This window comes from Hermetia illucens, chromosome 1 (assembly GCF_905115235.1).
Source record: "Hermetia illucens chromosome 1, iHerIll2.2.curated.20191125, whole genome shotgun sequence".
Classification (NCBI taxonomy): Eukaryota; Metazoa; Arthropoda; class Insecta; order Diptera; family Stratiomyidae; genus Hermetia; species Hermetia illucens.
Genome location: NC_051849.1, coordinates 40,786,107 through 40,799,424, shown reverse-complemented (window position 1 = coordinate 40,799,424; position 13,318 = coordinate 40,786,107). Strand labels below are relative to the sequence as shown.

Genomic DNA, 13,318 nt, shown 5'->3' with positions numbered 1-13,318 from the left:
TAGGGATATCTACGGATACTGTTTGCAGATCATGTAGAGATATAATGAGAACATATGTCAACAACCGCCAGTGATTGTTTACTATGCTTAGATATTTATATGAGTTTAATAGTCAAGTCGTTTACAGGCAGAAATAATATTACATTTTTATTAAAAGCATTATTCAAAAGATATGCTGTTTCTGAAGAACATTAATAGCGAATCTTCCAAGATAATGACATTATTGTCGCGCGAGTTTTAATTTAAAAGGAACCTCTTGATCTATGAAATAAACAATGCAAGATTTTATCAAAGAGCTTAAAATGGCTCCTCCTTTATTCACTTGGACTGTACGAGGATACGTGCATATCTATAAGCACGCATATTCGGTTTTTAGTCACTCAGCAAGACTCCTGTTTGAAACAAAATACATTTGAACAATGGCCGCTAGGTGTGTATATAACAAAATTCCTTTAGTCCACCTTTTCATTCCTACAAAACACGCCCCTTTTAGATAAACAGACATACACGTGTACACAAATCTTGAAAATCCCCTTCTCCGTTTGATTGTCCAGCGTTGCTGATTGAAATGAGAAGCAACCCCATAACAACATTCAGAACTATTATATATGGAATGTGTACGTGAAACATTTTCGACTGAGTTGTTATTTAGTCTGGTTTGCTTGTGGCTTCATTCAGGATGGGGTGGTTGTCCCGTTAGATCAAATTTTCACAAAAATTAAGTGAAAAGAGCGAAGTGTATGCCAGCTTGACTGGATGTGTTTTTAGATTAGCGTTAATTCTCAGACGAGGATTTTAATTGAGCCTCCCCTAATCGAGTCATAATAGTAAAAGATATATGCCACATACATATATATTCATTAGGGTTTGGAATGTCTGATATGTTTTATGAATGTCAACATTCGAAATTACTATTTTCATAAGGAGTAGACTAAATATAAAGCGAAATATTCATGTTTGTTTTATACATTACAAAACCTAATAGGGCAATAGTAGCTTTTTTAGATTCAATCCAAAAGAACGGCGAAATGGCAATCCTTCCAATCTTAATATAAAGTGATTTTTCCTTCCAGTTACCAACTGTTCGGCTCCACCCCTGAAGGCGTGGCAAATTATATAAAGGATTTTCACGTAGATGCGCTGATGAAATGTTTGAATTAAAGTCAAACGTCGGGATTACGCCAAAGTGTGAGGGTCTAGTGTAAATTTGGTAAAAAAAATTAGTTTATCATCACTTACAATAAAACTTTAAATTTTCCGATTTGTTTGAAGGTAGCTAATGAAGCAGTTAATTCAGTGAGTTGTAAAAAAATGTCGAACATAATTTTGCATGTGTTTTTGTTGGTTTCAAATCTTTAACAGTGAATAATTCAAGCCCATGTGAACTGTGCCATGTATAGTATGAAGTTGAGTTAGCCGATATTTGGATAAATGTGGAATTGTAAAAAAGGTGAAGGGCTCCAATTGTAAAACACCGTACTATTGTCTACATTGATTGATTTCTGTAAATTCTCCCTAGAAGGCTGTTCGAACAAAATCATAGAAACAGTAGGTGTATCTTCAGAGCAGATTCGATTCCTTTTTTGAAGCAAGAATATTAGTACGGTTTGAATATTTGAGCTATTTTCAAAAATGGGACCGCATAATTAGGTAAAGTGTAGAATTTAAATTTGAAATACAAAAACAAATCATCCAAAGCACTAGTAGTGCGTAAAGGGACTTAACATTTACCACCGGAATCAGCATAACTGCAGGAGCAGGAGTCTCAAAGCAATATAACATATGTATGGGGATAATAAGAATCTTTAATTTGCATTTTTTTCTTAATTTAGATACTTTACTTTAGTAATCCCTTCTTTTTAATGTTTTGTGTAAAACAAGACCCTATTAGAATCATGTCTGTCACACCCGATTTGTTCGGAAACCACTAAAGCTATTAGGACGAACTCAGCTGAGAACATATGGTCTGTAAATTCCTTTACATACAAAAAGTGACGCCATTTTGTGTTAAGTTTAAAGAGAAGTTTCCCATGTACGTGAAAGGGGGTATACATTTTTTTTCACAGAATATGGTCATGTGGGGTATCAAATGACAGCGACTGATTAGTACTCTGTTCTTATTTCTAATATTGGATGAAACATAAGAGCTGAGTGAGAGCTCAAAATGCATGCCCCCGAAAAGTGTCATTTAGAACTTGTCCAACCGAAAAATCTGAAAAAATCATAATGGCGTATCTATACAAAATGTAGGCCTTAAAATACATCCCATTCCGGCATCTGCTCAAATAAAATTAATAATGGCATGTTACCATATTTTGTAAATTTATCCGGAAACTCCTCTAAGTTAATCCTAGAGGTATAAAATTTGGTACCGCCATAAACGATAATGTAATGTAATGTACATAGTTTCGGAAAATTTGAAAAAAAACTATTATTAACAAAGTTACAGAAGATCAAAGTTTTATATTTCACCTGAATTTATCACAATCTAACACTTGTTCGACGTCAGCATCATAAGTCAACTGATACGAACGGCGGGGTTGGATATATCAAGGAATATTTCTAGTTTTTAGCTATGTACGAATGGAAAAACGTACATAGGAAATTCCTTATATAAGATGAACACAAAACTTTTATACCCGATTTGATTTCTTAAACCTGATTTTGCTGTTTTCCTATCATTTGGGAGAGGGGAAACGTCTCACTATTGGGTCAAAGCTCTTACTGTACAAGATAATGGTCTTGTTAGTCCTCATGTATTCCTTGGGGACGTGAATTCTAAGCAAGAAAAATTGAGAATTCTAAGCTCCGTTCGAGAGAAGAATGCTCCGAAAATATTTGGCTACCTACAGGAGGATCGACGATTCCGTAATCTATATAACGACCAAACTTATGATCGATGAAACGATCATCTGGTTGTGGATAAAATCCGGCTCAATTTATTGTCGCAGGCGGGTCATTTAATCCGTATGGGTGAGGATGATTCAGCCCGGAAAGTTAATAAGGGCAATATCCATGGTAGAAAAACTCAGAACGAACGACGGCGTAGACCAGGCCGTCAGACAGCTTTTAGGGATATCGAATTGGTGGACCTCGGTGCAAAACCACGATGTGTGATGTCTCTTACTAAAGTAGGCTAAGGAACTACGGGGGGCAGAACAGAGCTATTCTCACTGATAGCCAAGCAGCGATCAAGGCACTTAGGTCCAACCAGGTGAACTCTAAACTGGTATGGGAATGCCTTGAGAGACTGAATACACTCGGCTCGTCCAACAAGGTCTGGATACTTTGGGTTCCAGGCCATGCTGGGTTGGAAGGCAATGAGGCAGCGGATGAACTAGCCAAGAAGGGAGCAGGGATGCCTTTACACGGGCCAAAACCCTTCTGTGGAATCGGAAACGGTTTCATGGCTATGAATCTAAGAAACGAAGAGAAACGGTTGAGGGAACTATATTGGGCGGGCCTACCAGGGATGGAGCAGTCCAGGGTGCTTATTGGGGGATACGAACCCATGCGCACAAAGGATTGTTTAAACCTCACCAAAAAGAACCTTCGAATCATAGTGGGAATTCTCACTGGTCATTGTCGGCTGAACTATCACCTAGGGAAGCTAGGGATATCTACGGACACTGCCTGCAGGTTCTGTGAGGAGGAGGACGAAACCTCTATGCACGTCCTGGGACAGTGTCCGGCACTTGTGCAAAGTAGGTCGATACATCTGGGAGAACACTTAATACCAGATGCAAAGCTGAAACTTCTGGAAGTGGGGAACATACTGAAGTTCCTAACGGTTACAGGCCTGCTTGAGATACTATGATCAACATGTACACTATAACCAGTAAAAGGGGCACAATAGTTCTTCAAGGACGCGGTGCGACTTTCCCTTAACAGAATAATAATAAAGTAGGCTAGGTACCGGTTGTTGCGCTGTTGATGATGATGAAGAAGTTGAGGCCGAATTTATTTTATGCATGATATTTCATTCGGGAAGACCATCTCAGAGTTGATTTTTGTCAACCAAAAGGGTTGAGTTATACTCACTGTGGAATGCAACGAATAGTGGCCATTCAAGTATCTTTGTACTTAAGTGCAGCTTCGCAGAAGTATCTGCCGACGCGCGAATTCTATACAAATATCCATCCGCCAACCGAAGACCGTCGGATGGTTTTCTCTGACCACTTCGATACTTCTTGCTACCGTTTTCGTTTCGTATTGTTTAATTCCATCATTTAGAAACCCCTCATGATGACTATCGTCTATTGTCTGCTTGCTTCTAGGCGTTTTTGCGTTTTTTTTTCATTCCAATTTGAAGTATGCAGTGCATCTATCTAATAATTGTTTGTATTTGTTTTTCTGTGGCCAAAGTTGACTCCTCTGAAAAAAGGTATGTGGCTGTTGGAAAGCATATGTCCATTTTTAGTAATCTGAAACTAACAATTCGAACGTATACTTCTTCTGTATATTGGCCTTTGCCATCCGAATCACGATTATAATTTTATCTTAAAACACATTAAAATAGCGAAGCTGTAACAATAAATTTTCAAAAATCGCGTCTATTTTCGTTGAAAATTCGGAGTAAAAACGAGAAATTATTAACGAAAATACATAATCGGACGAGAACTACGAGAATAATGTGTAACTATTTCAGTCTGATTCGTTCAACAGAATTTCATTTGTGCTTCTCACCAGTAAAGTTTTCGTTTTGTATGCACCTCACCATGCTGCATGCTCTCCTATTTGCTGTAACTTAGTAAGAATTTTTGAATTTCCAAAATTTCTTCAGTATACTCCCAATATGTTATATGTTTATAAAGCAAAAAAAAGATTTCTGGAAACCGTCACATAGGAAAGCCTCCTCATACATCGAACAACTTTCAGTAAAAAAAGACTGGAAGTTATAATAGTTTACTTTATTGGCTAGTAGTAATTTAAAATATATACAAATATGTATTTCGGGGACCAGCTATCCCCTTCTTCAGTGTTTTATCTAAACAATACATATAGCAAATAAAGGCAACTATCTTCCAAATCAATCTTTTTCATTAAAGTTTGGATAACTAATTTTTCATTATAAAATAAAAAAAAATATGCATTTTTATTTTAAATTAAATTTTCAAAATATAGTATTATACTATTATCAGCTTGATTGTATTTTGGGCTCTAAACTATATATAGGTGTATCCCCGCTATTTTTTTCAGGTTTTTCTATTAGCGATTTCTAATTATACATAGGTCCTGTTTCGTTTCATTTTGGTAAATTTTGGTTTTTTGCTACTCTACTTTCCAATTAATATCAAAACTAAAATCTTTTGTAGAAAGTATTTAATAATTTGGCTACACTTGAAGAAAAATAGTAACTTTCGATACTTCCGTAGGCATTAGGAACATTGTCCTCACAGCTTTGTTGTTTAACCGTCTGAATATTGGGGAGAAACTCTTAATATGAGATCAACCTGTGTTGTAGAACTGAAATGACTTCAGATTTTTTTTTTAAATCGTCAAACTTTTGTACCGCAATATCCGAGAGATGGGTTGGTTTTAAGTTCTAACTCCTCGGTACAGTTGCTCGCGAGAACCAACATGTCTATGAACTCAAGAAGCCAGCAAGATAAAGCCATATACACCCCGATGTTCATCCTGTCGAGACAAAGGGAGAAAACTGATTTCAGGCGGCATGGGCTAGGTTGAGTATTTTGATGAACTGTTCAACAAAAATAATATTGTCGAATTGGAGTTCCGGCCAATTGATGACGACGAATAAATGCTGAGAGAATTTAGTATCCCGATAAAATTAATAAGACCGACTAGGCTGATCCTGATCAATGTGCGAAGCCAGATAAAAGCATAATCTGGCCCTGGGAAAAGTGATCCATGATGCTGATGTGAATCTGAGAGGCACCATCCTCTTCAAGTCCACTCAGCTATAACCCGTGATCTACAAACTGCCTTCATCCAGATCAGGTAGGCTGTTGCACGTGTAGCCAAGACAAAATCCATAGTGGCAACGTGCACAATAAAAACGAAAGAAACAACATCAAATGACACTGGTTAAACGCGAACAATAAAGATAGGAGAATAGAACTTTGTAACCATTGACAATTTCCCCTACCTAGGGTAGAATATCACAACCGACGACGAAATCCGCGCACCACTATTGGCAGCCTAACATAAAGAATCTATTTCAGCCTAAAATAACTGTTCCACTCAAAATGTGCGACCATAAGGTCTAAGCTCTAACTTTATAAGGTAATGATCTTGCCAGTCATCAGTAAAAAAGGAAATGTGGAGAGTGGACTATTCCGTAGACTTTATAACGATGAAGCTTATGAGCGATACCACGGTCTGGTTGTGGATAGAATCCGGTTCAAGACGTCGCGGATGGCGGGTCACTTAATCCGTATGGGTGAGGTTGATGCGGCCCGGAAAGTCTATAAAGAGACTATCTATGGTAGAAAAACAAGACGTTGGGGATCTTGCTTGAGATGGAGTAATGGCGTAAGCCAGGATGCTAGACAACTTTTGGGGATATCGAATTGGCGGATCTCGGCGCAAACCCGCGATATCTGGAGTTTCTTACTAGACAATAACATGAAATATAAAATGAAAAAAAAAAAATACAATTATTGGCTTTACAATTCTTATACATTTGTTCCAAAAATGTTAGTATCTGCCTTCAAAGATTTTAAAGTGTTGGTGAAAACGCTCGCTGGTTTCGTCACCGTCGGCGCACAAGCAATAATAATAATAATCTTTGGCGCGACAATCCAATAGTCTGACGGCATCGCACGCTGCAACGTATTTAATGTGGAGGTCTAGGGAGAGGAGCTGCAGGAGTACATTGAGAGCATCTGTCGGGCAAGACTGCAGAACTCTAGTAGCACCTGCACACGTGGTTCTTTGAATCCTATTAAGCTTCATCCTCTTGTATTTTTCCTTCACGTTAGGATCAGACGCACTACAGCGGTGTACATCCGGAGACCCCATATCTTTGCAAAGGTTCCCTTGCAGGCATAGAAGGCTATACAGGCCTTCTTAACCCTCAGTTCTATGTCCAATCTCCAATTTAGCTTTGGATCCAGGATTACACCCAGATACTTTATATTAGAGGAAAGAACCAATCTTTGTTCATTCAGCCGTGGTAGATGGAATTCAGATATCCTTGTCTTGATGGTGAATAGCATCAGTTACATTTTGGTTGGGTTTATGCTGAGTCCGTATCTTGCGGCCCACAGGCACACCCTTCGGAACGCTCCTTCCATAATATCGCTCATAACGGACAGAAACATCCCTGATACTAATATCACCAAGTCGTTGGCATACACCACCACCTTCACCTCGCTGCTGTCCAATGTACGTAAAATTTTGGCCATTATTATTAACCAGAGCATCGGTGAGATGGCGTCACCCTGGGGTGTGTCTCTGTTCATAGCTTTGGTCAAGTGGTTGCTTTTCAGATCCGACTGGCTTATCCTGGTACTTAGCATGCATATAATTCAATGCGTGAGATACCCCTCCAATCCAATACCAGTCAAGGCTTCCTTGATGGCGTTGGTACTAACGTTGTTAAAAGCTCCCTCTATATCCAAGAAGGCAGCTAGGGTATACTGCTTGTACTGCAGCGACCGCTCAACCGTGCCAATTACCTCGTGGAGGGCGGTTTCAGTGGATTTTCCTTTGAGGTAGGCATGCTGGGACTTAGAGAAAGGCGTACTCTCCATAATCGTCCTTATGTGAATGTCCAGAACGCGCTCTAGAGTCTTCTGCATGAAAGAGGTCAGGCTGATTGGTCGAAAGTCCTTCGCGGACTCATGACCGCGCCTGCCCCCTTTCGGTATGAAAACCACTCGTGCGCATCTCCAGGACTGTGGTACGTATTCTAAAGAGATGCAGCTCCGGTAAATCTCAACAAGGCCCGGCACCACCCTTTCCTGTTGCTTATGTAGCATAATTGGCATTCTGCCATCTGGGCCTGGAGATCAATCCAGTCAACAATTTTAAAATTTTGCCTATTTATTAATATGCGGCGAAGCTGTTTATAGCCCAGCCGATCTTATCCTCGGTAATTATGGATTTGACAGTCTCGCACAGCTGGGGTGGCCGCAAACTCTCTAAGCAAGGTTCTGACTCACAGTCCTCCTCGCTGGAGGGAAAGTGCGTTTGAACCAGCAGCTTCAGTTTCCGTCCAGGAGCCTTCCGACTTTTTAAGAAAAGATGGGCTCTTATGTTCCTTGGACAGAATCTTACTGAGCCTCGCGGATTCACTGGTGCTTTCGATGTTCTGACAATAGTCCAACCAATTTCAGTTTGACTCTCTTTGAAAAAAATATTTTTTTCATCACTTTCTTTTTATTTGCTAAAATGCTCCTCTAACTCCTTGAAAATTATATCTGTTTGTAATGACATTTTTTTCAAATGGCCGAAAAAGTCTTGGTGTCGATTTGCAAGCAATTTGGGAACAAATTTCGCCATTTAACTTTAGAGTTTTTTTACCCATCAAACATAATATAAATAAATAATGTGTTATGGATTATCGGTGTTTATTAGTCTTTTAAAATATATCACTAGATGTCTCTAGTACTTGAGATATAAGAGCTCATGACAAAAAGTCCGTTAAAAAACGCAAAATAGGCTTTGTCGTGAGTAACTCGTGCTTCTCGCTATTAAATTTTTATATATTGTAATATATTATAAAATTGACTGAAATTATATGTAGAAAAAAAAACAGCCCAATTGGAGATATGAAAAAAACTTATTTGAGTTTCGCTTTATCAACAAATTTCTAAGAACGAGAAACTCCAACATTATTTATACCCCAAGAAAATTCATGGTGATCTAGTGAAATACATAGGATTTGTTCGATTGATTAAAATTTAACTATTTTATGACCGATTTCAGCTCTTTTTTTAGAATAAAGCAAGGTTTTATTGCAAATTGAGGGCACTCTGTTAAAAATCAATATTTTCAAAATATCCTACGTACTTCACTAAGTTTTTGTGTCTATTTCTGAAATTTTTTGCTTTTTTCCTCTAGATAGAAAATTAAGACCTGCAGATTTTCGCTCATTCATACAAAAAAGGGGCTTCATTGAATCAGCTCTTTGGCCGCCATTTTCTTTTACAATGATGTAGAAATATTTTTTTTTATACATTAACCCTTACATTAATTTTATAACAAAAAAAAGCAGAACTGAAAAATATTAATCCTTTTTCTTTTATAAATCGTAAAACATGACCCTTCATTTCTTGCACACAAAGTAGTATTACTCCTTCAATAATTAGCTCATATTTTCTATTTGAAGTACCTTTTCTCCTGCTCATCCTAACTTCCGTAGAACACTAACCCCATAGCCCACGCCTCAATAACAACTGAGGTAGAATGAGGCATCAGATAGGATACAAACTGTTTGGTATCTTTCTCCCTTGTTCTTGACACCCGGATTAGTGAGATGCTGGAGCCCACTCGCGTGCTTGAATTAATTTTTTTCCACACGAAGTGATCTTTTTCGGATTTGTAATAAAAAACCCGGCAGAATTTACTATAGATTTCATGCAAAAAATGGTTGTGATCCTTTGCTTTCAACTTAAAATTAAATACTATTAATGAAAGGTTTTAACTGAAACATGCTCAAATTAACCCTAGTCAAAGTTATCTGCTCAAGATAAACTGACATAACTGGGAAAGTATAATAAGATCTTATATTTCAATAACTTTCAGACCCTAACTTTCGAAAAGAATGAAATTCATCCCTAAATAACATGGACTGGACTGATCAAGACGAACGCAGCTCAAGCTCATCCCCTGGAAGCTCTTCCGATAACGGAAACAAAAAATGTCCCCGAAATCTAACCAATATAATGGATTATTCCGAAAATGAAGTATCACGCTACGTCCACCTTAAAAGGGAAGGATTCAGCAATGGCCTATATTTCGAATCAGATGAAGAATTTTCCGACTTTTCACTCAACGATACTGACGAGGATGAGCAACAGAGTTGCGCAACTGAGTCCGGTGAGTAGCAGCCTTATATTGTTACATGTAATTTTCTGAAATGTATACTTTTTCCTAGATCCACTTTTACGGAGAGAATTGGGTAGCTCCAGACATGCAATAGTTCCTGATTTACCACGTAATTGTGTAGTTCGAAGAGTTTTCACCAATAATAGAGAACGTTGGCGTCAACAGAATGTCGCTGGAGCTTTTGCAGAATTGCGAAAATTAGTCCCAACACATCCACCCGATAAAAAACTATCGAAAAATGAGATCTTACGAATTGCAATCAAATATATTAAGCTCTTGACCAGCTTGTTGGAATGGCAAAAGCAGCAAGATAGCAACCATAATACAGAAACCGAACTGAACAATAACATGATCAACCATAATAGGACACAAGAAAGAGAGCTGGCTCCAATTAGGAAAGTCGAAAACTTGTCTTTGAAACAAACGGACTACACTATTGGAGTTGTTCGTCAACGCAATGGGTTGAATGAAAATAATGGCTTCAATGGTGCTGGTCCCATCCACGTTGTTCGTAAACAAAGCCATTCACCCAACACTGTTGAAACTCCTAGTTCCAATCCATTTACAGAGAATCAAAATCTCTCAGTTAAGGATAAAAATTCAAATTCTGCTCCACATTTAAGCTTAACTCCGATCAGTTGGAAATTAAGCAAACCAACAAAACGTAAATGGAAATATCAAAAATCAAACGATAGCTGCAAACGAAGAAAGGACAGTGCTTTGTAATCAAATATATTTTATATCTAAATACACCAAAAAAAAACAATGTTGTTAGTAGGTACTGCTTATGTTAATTTAGTTGGGACATGTTAAGTCTCAAACAAGATCCGGTGAAAGTCGAATTAAATAAGTAAATTGTTAGCAGCACCTACAGGAGATACTTTCTTATCAGCTTAAGGTATACTCTAAAGTTACTATTAACTAACCTATTTAGAAACTATACTAATCAAATTAACAGGGGGACGAGAAATTGGTGAAGACTGCAGTCCATAAAAAAAATTCTTCTAAAAATTGAGAGCATATTTTCCTTAAAAAAAGTAACTTGGTTCTTCTTTAGTATGAATATTATCACTCCTCCCCTCGGTGACATTACAGCTTATTCTACGTATATTATAACATAATGTAATTAAATATTTTATTGAATTACGCAGTCGTTTTATCCTATGAATTTGAAAGTTATTTTTAGACTGTTTAAGATTCGAATTCCTTTCCTAAAAAGGGATTAAGTCCAACTTTCTTCTGTAACCTCACAAGACCCCTTCTTCCGTATTGAAGTCCATACTAGGATTATTTGAAGTCAAAATTAAATTAAAATTCAATTGATAAGAATAAGGCTTGGGTATCGGAGAGATTAAATATTGTCTGCTATTTGTAGTTTGGCCTAAAATTGATAGATCATGATCCTCCAAACTACAACTTTATTTGTCAATGTAGATATATATTTCGGGAGTAACTTACTCCTTCCATCAGTACAAAGCTAGCTTTGGAGGAAGCTACTGGTCTATCAATTTTGGGTATCGGACTCTAGTGACAAGGCCGCGTAACACAGAGGAGAAACATTTTCATCATGCAAGAACCAAACCAGCTATAGACACTCTTCTACTATGACTGGTTTCTATAATGTGCGCCCGCTCCTCAAGAACGGTAGGGTACAAAGAATGCTCGCTTTCTCCAACTCGAGCGGGAATTCCAACGATATAAGCTGGCCATTCTGGGTCTAAGCGAAGTAAGATGATGTGACTCTGGAGAGTATTTCTATCTCGTTTGCCACACCTAGGTGTGGTAAAAGTGGTAGCAAATGCGAATCTGATGTCAGGTTGTTTCTGATGGCTATCGCGCTCTCTTAACCTGAGAGCCGGTTTCTGACAGTCTTCTGACTGTACAATTCCAGTATAGGTTAAGGAAGTCAGTTGGGTTTCAACTGACCGACACCGTACGAGCAATCAGATCGATTACTTTGTGATCAGCGGTAGATTTAGGAGTTGCCTCCTGAGTGTGCGTAACAAGAGAGGCGCTGACACCTTATCACCATCTGATGATCGCTTACATTCGCTTGGATGTTGCGTCCGCCACTTCTGGCAGTGTTGGAGAGCTGCGACTCCGCCAGTTCAATATCGACCTCTTGTATGATCCTCTCCTCCTCTTGTCAATGAAGTGGCTGGTCACTGTAACACGCGAATACGGACTGTTCCTGCTACCAAAAGAGAAATGATTTCGGCCATCAATGCACCAAAACGGAGTAAAATGGCTGGGCTTGACAGTCCCCCCGCAGAGTTATTTATGGTTCACCTGCAGCTACGGTCAGTACGGAAACCTCCGAGACCTTTCCCAGAGAATGCAAGAAGATCCCAAAGAAGGGCACCCGTTTTGAGTGGGTGCTCCTTACCGTTGCAATGATAATTGCTAAAGTAATCCCGAAATGCATTAAAGTACATCTCGAAAACTTGATCGACAGGGAGCAGACTGGTTTCCGCTCCGGATCCTCCTGCATTGACCACATCAACATCCTACGAATCATTTTGAAACAGTGCGCAAATTTAGATTTTCGCTTCACCTGCTCTTCATCGATTTCGAGAAAGCTTTCCAGAGCGTGAACAGGGCGGTCTCTATGCAAGAATAGCTATTATAATAGCGAAAAACCGGATGTCGCCCGACGCATTAACAGCGCTAGATCAGCTTTCGGCGCCTTATCTTCTTCTTCTTTTTCTTCAGCCTTTGTCCCGTTCACAAGCGGGGTCGGCTTGTCGTGATCGGTTTCGCCATTTAGCTCTATCAAATGCCTCGTCTGGGTGCAATCTTGAGGCTTTTAAATCGGCCTGCCTTTTCGTCGTTTACCATCGACTTTGATGTTCAGACCAATCTTGGCAAGTGAATTCTCGTTAGCACGAATTACATGACCATACCATCGAAGACGCCTCTCTCGCAATTTTTCCACGATCGATGCAACCCTATAACGATCGCGGATATCCTCATTCCGGAAGTGATCAAACCGTGTCACGCCACTAGTCCAACGCAACATCTTCGTCTCCATTACCGCAAGACGCCTTATCTAAAATCTGGTGTTATCTCAACATCAAGTTCAAGCTGAGACTCTTCTTTCTGTGTTGCTATTACATATGGGAGCAGCACATGAAAAGTGACAACCATTGTCACTCAATAGCTCGAAGCTTCGAGGTACGTTGGTCTGATACTATTTTAAAAGAAGAACAAAGACATAAAACTTTTTGACGTAGAATTAAAGAAGATTGACGATAACATTGCGAGCAAAAACACAAGGCAAACCCACAAAGTGGTGAAGTGC

General features: G+C 38.8%; 1 protein-coding gene across 2 annotated transcripts; it reads left to right on the top strand.

The window, feature by feature from the left end:
• Nucleotides 1-1,162: 1,162 nt before the first annotated feature.
• LOC119661145 lies at nucleotides 1,163-11,117 on the top strand. Of its 2 annotated transcripts, none has more exons than XR_005250557.1 (5): nucleotides 1,163-1,296; nucleotides 9,715-10,008; nucleotides 10,067-10,739; nucleotides 10,796-10,915; nucleotides 10,976-11,117. XR_005250557.1 is itself a non-coding variant. In XM_038070354.1 (5 exons), exons 3-5 carry the CDS (start codon nucleotides 9,756-9,758, stop codon nucleotides 10,809-10,811), a joined length of 942 nt encoding a protein of 313 aa, XP_037926282.1. In that variant the 5' UTR covers nucleotides 1,180-1,210; nucleotides 1,273-1,296; nucleotides 9,715-9,755; the 3' UTR covers nucleotides 10,812-11,117. The 2 variants fall into 2 exon arrangements, 1 of the variants encoding a protein (XP_037926282.1); XM_038070354.1 differs by having other exon boundaries at nucleotides 1,180-1,210; nucleotides 1,273-1,296; nucleotides 10,796-11,117.
• The last annotated feature ends 2,201 nt before the right edge of the window (nucleotides 11,118-13,318 follow it).